This window comes from Octopus bimaculoides, chromosome 5 (assembly GCF_046866305.1).
Source record: "Octopus bimaculoides isolate indiv1 chromosome 5, ASM4686630v1, whole genome shotgun sequence".
NCBI classification, from domain to species: Eukaryota; Metazoa; Mollusca; class Cephalopoda; order Octopoda; family Octopodidae; genus Octopus; species Octopus bimaculoides.
The window spans coordinates 49,535,941-49,546,052 of NC_142932.1; the positions used below are offsets into that span (position 1 = coordinate 49,535,941).

At 37.2% G+C, this 10,112-nt stretch overlaps 1 protein-coding gene across 3 annotated transcripts in view; it reads left to right on the forward strand.

Annotated features, from left to right (window-relative positions):
• Positions 1 to 10,112, forward strand: part of LOC106869253 (uncharacterized) — an 80,329-nt gene that overhangs the window by 10,163 nt on the left and 60,054 nt on the right. The window contains exon 2 of one of the 3 annotated variants that reach the window (XM_089352217.1): positions 986 to 8,747. The exons of the other annotated variants lie outside the window; for them this stretch is intronic. Coding sequence (XP_089208343.1) covers positions 986 to 5,428 — 4,443 coding nt within the window. The 3' untranslated portion in view covers positions 5,429 to 8,747. Of the gene's footprint in view, positions 1 to 985; positions 8,748 to 10,112 lie in introns of those variants that run through there. 3 annotated transcript variants of the gene reach the window in all.

A 10,112-nucleotide genomic window follows, 5' to 3' on the forward strand; every position in this document is an offset into this window, starting at 1 on the left:
GTTACTACACACATATATAGACAGATATATGTATATACATACACGTATGTATACATACATACAAACATACATGCATACAAACATACATACATACAAAGATGAATAGATAGATGGATAGACAGACAGACAGGCATACAGACAGATAGATAGATAGATAGATATACAAGGGGATGCTGAAAAGTTCCTAACTTTGAGGAACAGAAAACACAGGAGGATCAGTTAAGTATAATTTTATGCAATATATTTCCCTCTCAGACGCACACACTGTTGCAGCCGTCCTTCAGTCTTTAAAAGCTTTGTAAAAAAAACTCAGAAGGTTGGGACTTCAACCAGGCTCTTTGCAATGCACTTAAAGCCAGGAACTTTTCAGCACCCACTTAAATATTCTCATCATTCCTACTCTGTGCACATCATTCCCCTACCTTCTGATCTATCCTTCCTGAGTCTCTTCTACACCCACTCCCCACTGTTACCTTTCTTTATACATGCATTTTCTATTAACTGCATTTCTACCCTTGTTCATCATGTTCTACATTCACCTCTACCTTCGTCTCTAACCATCTCTTAGTTTCCCTACACACTCTTATGAAGTATTTACTCTCTCTTACTTTCCATCCTATGACCCACAGCCTGTCTCCTCTTTTATGCTCACCTTTCTTGTACCTTCAGAATTTTCTCTAGCACTCCATCATTACCTTCTTTTGTCTCCTTCTCAATTACTCCCGGCCCAGTATAATGTGGGATAGCCATGTAGCTCCTGCATGTCAAGACACTGGTTCTTGTCCACCTTTCATACGTTAGCCTTTCAACCACAACGATGTGGTATTATGGAATTTTACATTATAGTAAGATTTTCAGTATTGTAATACTTCTGTAATATGGGAGATGCCTGTACAATCTAAATAATAATGATGATTATGATGATGAAGAAGATGAAATTAGATAATGAGAAATGTATGCATATGATATATTATTTTTTTTTAAGGCTTGTTGTCCATTACAAACTTCAACGAAGACAGACCATCAAGAAGGCCACACTATGGTAGATCACCAAGTGGTAAAAGAAGCCCAAACTAAGATTAGACCACATGTAAAAGGCCAAACTGAGATAAGACACTCAAAAGATCAAATTGATATAAGACAGGGACAAAACAAAACTGAGGTACAATACCAACGAGGACACCAATTTGGCATAAAATACCCTGAAGAGGACAAAACTAAGATAGAATATGTTGAAGGTGTAAATGAGCTAAGGTACCGAGACCAAACTAAGAGGTGTTACCAAGGAAAAGAATCTGGGACTGACTACGAAGAAAAATGTAAAATTAAAAACTGCTACCAAACTCGGATAGACTACCAAGAAGGTCAATCTAAGATATATCCACAAGCACATGCAGCAAAAATATTTCACCAAGAACATCAAAATGAGGCAGACTACCTAAAAGGCCACATTAAGACATACACTCAAGAACGTGCAACAAAAAGATGTCACCAAGAATACCAAAGTGAGACAGAGCACCAAGAAGATCAAACTACAATATATCGCCAAGCACATGCAAAAAAAATATGCCACCAAGAACACCAAAGTGAGACAGACTACCGAGAAGACCAAATTAAGATATACACTCCAGAACGTGCAACAAAAAGGTGTCACCAAGAACACCAAAGGGAGACAGATTACCGAGAAGGTCAAATTCAGATATACTCTCAAGCACATGGAAGAAAAAAATGCACCCAAGAACCCCAAAGTGAGACAGACTACCAAGAAGACCAGATTAAGATATACCCACAAGCACATGCAACAAAAATATACTACCAACCACAACAAACAGAGACAGACTACCCAAAAGGCCAAACTAAGATATACACCCAAGAGCATGCAATAATAAAGTGTCACCAAGAACACCAAACAGAGACAGAGTGCCAAGAATATCAAACTAGGGTACATCCCGAAGCACATGCAACAAAAATATTGGATGAAGAACCCCAAAGTGAGACAGACTACAATGAAGGCCAAATTAAGATAAACCCCCGTGCAAATGCAACAAAAATATACTACCAAGAACATCAAAGTGAGACAGACTACCAAGAGGGCCATATAAAGATATACCCCCGTGCAAATGCAAGAAAAATATACTGCCAAGAACATCAAAGTGAGACAGACTATCAAGCGGGCCATATTAAGATATACCCCCGTGCACCTGCAACAAAAATATACTACCAAGAACATCAAAGTGAGACAGACTACCAAGAGGGCCATATTAAGATATACCCCCGTGCAAATGCAACAAAAATATACTACCAAGAACATCAAAGTGAGACAGACTACCAAGAGGGCCATATAAAGATATACCCCCGTGCAAATGCAACAAAAATATACTACCAAGAACATCAAAGTGAGACAGACTACCAAGCGGGCCATATTAAGATATACCCCCGTGCACCTGCAACAAATATATACTACCAAGAACATCAAAGTGAGACAGACTACCAAGCGGGCCATATTAAGATATACCCCCGTGCACCTGCAACAAAAATATACTACCAAGAACATCAAAGTGAGACAGACTACCAAGAGGGCCATATTAAGATATACCCCCGTGCAAATGCAACAAAAATATACTACCAAGAACATCAAAGTGAGACAGACTACCAAGAGGGCCATATAAAGATATACCCCCGTGCAAATGCAACAAAAATATACTACCAAGAACATCAAAGTGAGACAGACTACCAAGAGGACCATATTAAGATATACCCCCGTGCAAATGCAACAAAAATATACTACCAAGAATATCAAAGTGAGACAGACTACCAAGAGGGCCATATTAAGATATACCCCCGTGCACATGCGACGAAAAGTTTCTACCAAGAACATCAAAGTGAAGCAGACTACCATGAAGGTCATATTACGATATACCCCCGTGCACCTGCAACAAAAATATACTACCAAGAACATCAAAGTGAGACAGATTACCAAGCGGGCCATATAAAGATATACCCCCGTGCAAATGCAACAAAAATATACTACCAAGAACATCAAAGTGAGACAGACTACCAAGAGGGCCATATTAAGATATACCCCCGTGCAAATGCAACAAAATTAAGCCACCAAGAACACCAAAGTGAGACAGACTATCAAGAAGGCCATAATAAGATATATCCAGCAGCACCTGCAACAAAAATATACTACCAAGAACATCAAAGTGAGACAGACTACCCAAAAGGCCAAATTAAGTCATACTCTCAAGTACATGCAACAAAAACATTCCACCAAGAACACCAGAGTGAGACAGACTACAAAGCGGGCCATATCACGATATACCCCCATGCACATGCAACAAAAATATACTATCAAGAACATCAAAGTGAGACAGACTACCAAGCAGGCCATAATAAGATATACCCCCATGCACGTGCAACAAAAGTATACTACAAAGAACATCAAAGTGAGACAGACTATCAAGAAGGCCATATTAAGATATACCCCTATGCAAATGCAATGAAAATATACTACCGAGAACACCAAAGTGAGACTGACTACCAAGAAGGCCATATTAAGATACGCCCCCAAGCATGTGCTACAAAAATATACCACAAAGAACACCAAAGTGAGACAGACTATGTAGAAGGCCATATTAAGATATACCCCCAAGCACCTACAACAAAAGTAAACCACCAAGAACACCAAAGTGAGACAGACTACCAAGAAGGCCATAATAAGAGACACCCCCAAGAACGTACAACAAAAGTAAGCCATCAAGAACATCAAAGTGAGACAGACTACCAAGCAGGTCATATTAAGATATACCCCCATACACATGCAACAAAAATATACTACCAAGAATACCAAAGTGAGACTGACTACCAAGAAGGCCATATTAAGGTATACCCCCAAGCACGAGCAACTAAAATATGCCACCAAGAACACCAAAGTGAGACAGACTACCAAGAAGGCCATATTAAGATATACCCCCAAGCACATGCAACAAAAATATACTACCAAGAACATCAAAGTGAGACAGACTACCAAGAAGGCCATTATAAGATATACCCCCAAGAACGTACAACAAAAGTAAGCCACCAAGAAGACCAAAGTGAGACAGACTACCAAGAAGGACATATTAAGATATATCCAGCAGCACCTGCAACCAAAATATACTACCAAGAACATCAAAGTGAGACAGACTACCAAGTGGGCCATAATAAGATATACCCCAAAGCACGTGCAACAAAAATATGCCACCAAGAGCACCAAACTGAGACAGACTATCCAAAAGGCCATATTAAGAGAGGCCCCTATGCACATGCAAGAAAAAAATGCCACCAAGAACCCCAAAGGGAAAAAGACTACCAAGAAGAACAAATTAAGATGTACACCCAAGAACATGCAACAAAACGGTGTCACCAAGAACACCAATCAGAGACAGAGTCTCAAGAACATCAAACTAGGGTACACTTCGAAGCACATGCAACAAAAATATTGGATGAAGAACCCCAAAGTGAGACAGACTACAATGAAGGCCAAATTAAGATATACCTACAAGAACATGCAACAAAAACATTCCACCAAGAACACCAGAGTGAGACAGACTATGAAGAAGGCCACATTAAGATATACCCCCATGCACATGCAACAAAAATATACAATCAAGAACATCAAAGTGAGACAGACTACCAAGAAGGCCATAATAAGATATACCCCCAAGCACGTGCAACAAAAGTATACTACAAAGAACACCAAAGTGAGACTGACTACCAAGAAGGCCATATTAAGACACACGCCCCAGCACGTGGAACAAAAATATGCCCCCAAGAACACCAAAGTGAGACAGACTCTCAAGAAAACCAAATTTCCACATACTTCCAGAGACATGGAACAAAAGTATGCCAAGAAGAAAATACCAAACTGGGACATAGTACAAATAGTGTCAAACTACAATATAAAACCAAGCACATGCAGCAAAAATATGTCACTGGGAACTCAAAAATGAGACAGACTTCTAAGACGGCCAAATTAAGATATACCCACAAGCATGTGCAACAAAAATATGTCACCAAGAACACCAAAAGGAGACAGACTACTGAGAAGGCCAAATTAAGATATACTCCTAATCACATGCAACAAAAATATGTCACCGGTAATACCAGAGTGAAACAGACTACCAAGAAGACCAAATTAAGGTATACCCCGAAGCACATGCAACAAAAGTATTCCATAAAGAACACCAATATCAGTCAGACTATGAAGAAGGCCAAACTAAGATATACCACCAAGAATGAGGAACAAAGATATGCAACCAAAGAGAATACTGAACTGCGACAGAGTACTATGAGGTTCAAACTACGATATTCCCCCAAACACACCAACAAATATATACTACCAAGAACTCCAAAGTGGGATAGACTACCAAGAAGATCAAGTTAAGATATACGCCCATGGACATGCAACAAAAATATGCCACCAAGAACACCAAACTGAGACAGACTTCGATAAAGGCCAAATTAAGATATACCTTCAAGCACATGCAATAAAAATATCCCACCAGGAAGAATACCAAACTGAGACAGAGTACCACGAGGGTCAAACTATGATATACCCCCAAGCACATGCTACAAATATTTACTTATAAGGACACCGAAGTCATATAGACCACTAAGAGGGTCAGATTAAGATATATCCCCATGAATATGCAGCAAAAGTATGTCCCCAAGTGAGGCAGACTACAAAGAAGGCCAAATTAAGATACCACCAAGCACATGCAACAAAATTATACTACCAAGAACATCAAAGGGAAACAGATTACTAAGAAGTCCAAATTAAGATATACTCCTAAGACCATACAACATAAATATCCCACAAAGAACGCTGAAGTGAGACAGACTATCAAGAAGACTAAATTAATATATAACACCAAGAACATACAACAAAAATATGCCCCCAAGAAGAATACCAAACCGAGACAGGGTACCAAGAAGGTCAAAGTACAATATACCCAAAAGCACATGCAACAAAAATATGCCACCAAGAACATCAAAATAAGCAGACTACCATGAACGCCAAACTAAGATATACCCCCAAGATAGGCAACAAAAATATGCCACTAAGTCACCAAAGTGAGACAGAGCTCTAAGAAAGTAAAAGTAAGATATACTTACAGGAACATGCAATAAAAATATGCCATGAAAACACCAAAGTGAGACGGACTGCCAAGGAGGCTACACTTAGATATACCATCCAGAACAAGATTCTAAATGTTGCTACCAAAAAAAAAACAAAAAAACCTAAAACTAAGATACTTTGCTAAAACAAAGAAGATTAAGACCTTTCACCAAGAACTTCAAATGAAGAGTCCTAACTAGGACTGCTTAGGGTCCCAATTCTGATGTATGTTATGTTGTGCTTTGCTGTCAATAAGTAAATTCTGTAGAACCAAAACACTGACTCAGCCAGGGCCTCCAATGCTGCTAGGTAAGACTCTTGTGCATATTAGAAGAATTGGCTCAATCATGGAAATCAATATATCCAATTTTGTGCACCACAAATTTTCATTTTGACTAATAACAAGAGGGCCACTGGGTTGTTGGGATGGTGAAATTTGTATCCTGAAATGCTTCTATGCTATTGTTGAAAATAATGCACCTCATATTGCCACCCTCCCCACCTCCAGCACCACCGCATTATCACTGATTTTTGGTGTGCATATCAGCTACTGCCAAGCTATTGAATGATAAATCACACTTTGCACTTTATTGATTTCATTCATATATCAACATATATTGATAATAAATAAGATTCTACAAGGATCAGAATTAACCATTTAGCCTTTAAACCAGCCATATCTGGCCTAGATATTCTACCTATTTTATATTCAAGCCAGCCAAATCCAGTCTCTCACACCTATCTTCAATTTCATTCTAAAATAAGCAATCACATTAAAATCTCAAAGCTACAAGATAAGGCATGATTACCATATATATTCATGGATAGTTTGCACTTTTTTTAACCAAAAATTTCGATTAAAATCAGGTGTGACCTATCTACTCGACATTAAAGGGATCTGAAGTAGATGGCAGTGTATCAGTAGTCCAGAAAAATATCAAACTGAGACAGTGTAACAAGAAGGTCAAACTAAGTTATACCCCCAAGAACATGCAACAAAAATATAGTACCAAGAACACCAAAGTGAGACAGACTGCCATGTAGGTCAAACTAAGGTATAACCCCAAGAACATGCAAAACAAAATACCACCAGGAAGAATACCAAACTGAGACAGAGTACCAAGAAGATCAAATTAATATATACCCACAAGAACATGCAACTAAAAGATGCCACCAAGAAGAATAACAAACTGGGACAGGCTACCAAGAAGGCCAAACTATGATATCCCTTAGAACAGGAATCTAAGACTGACTACCAAGAAAAACCTGAAACTAAGAAACGTCACAACAGAAAGAAGAATATGACAAGTCACCAGGAACATCAAACTGGGATTTACAACCAAGAAGCCCAAGGTAAAACAGATTTCAAAGAAGAACCCTCCTAGGTAAGATTCTTTGATTGATGAATAAAAGAGAAAAGTGCCCAAAAGCTTTTCTGAGCTTATTTGATGGGGTACAATATGGCTAATGAAGGCAATGGTTTTAGATTAGCATAAATTTAAATGGAAAAAGGTTAAAGTTTTAGTTAGGAAGGATTGGAGAAGTATTTAGTACAAGGTTCTGGTGAAACTAAGCAGGTGTGGTGAGAGGTTTAGAAAAAGGTGGCATAAGTAGGTTTATGTGGGAGCAGTAGAGAGGAAATAAAGTTAAAAGAAGCAGTGACTGTTATTGTAGAAAAAGAAGAGATATAGAACAGGCATAGTAAATCAGTGACCAAATTATTGAAAAAGTACTGGTGAATAAATAGGTACTGAGTTCAATTCAAATAAGGATATTAACAGGGCACTAGGATACTTTTCCATTTTTTAAACACGTCTCTGGATATTTTTTTTTAATTCTTCATCTGATGCTGTAAGGCAATATTTCTCAATGATCTTATTCTTAGATAATCCATGAAATGCATTCCATGTCTCAAAAGAATTCCTACATGTAAATTATTATACGTCTTTATTAAACATTTTCTTTCTCCTTCATAAAATTAAATTTTGAGATGTTTGGTGGTGCTAAGTCCTTCAAGTGCCACAAAGAATATTTAAGGAATTTCATCTTAACCAAGACTTATTTAGACCAAATTTCCCTACAATTTCAAGAGGTCATATTTACAATGAGGGTCTTCTTACCAGTTACAAATGATGGCAAACATACTTTGCACATATAATACAACTAGAAATAAAGAATTGAATACAAAAATGATTGAAATGATTACGAATCTAGGAAATATATTTTTTTCTAAAGTTTAATTTTTCTTAAAGAAACACTCAATGTCCCTTCCCCCACCTTGCCCACCCATCACCTCACTGCTTTCAAAAAGCTAAAACCTCCCAATGTTTCAAAATGAAGAAATGATGAAATTGGGGAGGGAGAAAATTAAAATATTGAGAATGTGTTTGTTGGATGAAATCCTAATTTCCTCTCTCAAAAACATAGGAATCAGAAGAAATTTAGGATAAAAATAAGTGGGGAGGCACAAATGTCACCTGGAATATGCTAGAAACAGCATGTATTTAGCTGAAGAAATGTACTGCTGTTTGCGGAAGAGCAACAACTTCTGAGTCATCTCTAATAAATGTATTTTTCAACTGCATGTGGTTTATTCAGTGTGTTCTTTTGCTTGGCTACTGTGTTTTTTGGATATTTTTACTTACTGCCTGTTTTTTTTTTTTATACGTCCAGCCACTACAAGATTCACTTCAATATACACAGGTTGAAAGTGGGAAAAGTTTATTTATGTGTTACACTAACATTCAGTTCAATAATAGGTGAATTAGATGTCAATAAAAATCTGTAATGTGAACCCTAGTCGGGGTTTGAGTGAATTATATGAGAAGGGTGCAAAAAGTATTAGTCTGAGGGAAACATAGTAGCAGAATGAGTGTGATTGATAACAGAGAAGGGGAGTACAGCATTCTGTAAGTGATAAATATGAAGTGGCAATGGGATGTCATATACATGTGACACTGCATACATACTTTCGTAAATACATAGATACATGCATACATATCTACACACACAGACACACACACACACAACTTTTAAAATGCCAAGGGAGGAATACGTAACTTTTTAGGTTGCTTTTCTACACACATATACATATGTCTACTATACACCATTTTCAACTCGTGATTACCTGTGTGTATGTTTGTAAATGTGTGTGTGTGTGTGTGTGTGTGTGTGTGTGTGTGTGTGTGTGTGTGTGTGTGACGTCCTATAACTGTCTGTCTGTCTACTTTTGTAGGGTCTTCCCTGTCACTGTCACATATTGTGAGATTTTAAAATCACATCAAAATTTTCAAAATTGTTATATTGAAATAATTTCCCATGTTAAATCTGATTTTGTTATTTATTTGTTCTGGAAAATTTGCAGAAAAATGGTACTGTAGTTTAAAGTATAATAAATTTTACCAAATCAGAAAACAAGATCTGGAAACTGGCATTTTCTGCATGATAGCTGTCTATCACAAAATGAAAACAAAATCGTTAGGAGGAGGAATTTTTATTAAACAAAAAAAATGCAAAGCATTACAACTAAAGTTGTAAGAATTTCTGAAGTTTTAATAAGTTTTAATGAATAAAGTCATGTGAAATGGTCAGACAGACATGTAAATAATTTAAAAAGGAAAAAAATTCTCAACAAAGTCTTTTGTGAAAAATTGTACAAATCTATCCTGATCAAGAGGCCTATCAATTGGGGAAGGCATGGTCTGACATAGAATAAACAAAACTTTATATATAAGACATTCTATTGTAAAAATTGCCCGGCAATGATGGGCTATTCAGCTAGTATACACACGCACACGCACACACACACACACACTCACACTCACACACGGCCCCCTGATAATTAATCGATATTAATTAATATATTAATATATGACTAATTACCAGATCTTATAATAATATTTACCCATTACTCATGTTCTCATTCTGAATATATTCGACGCAGTAAATA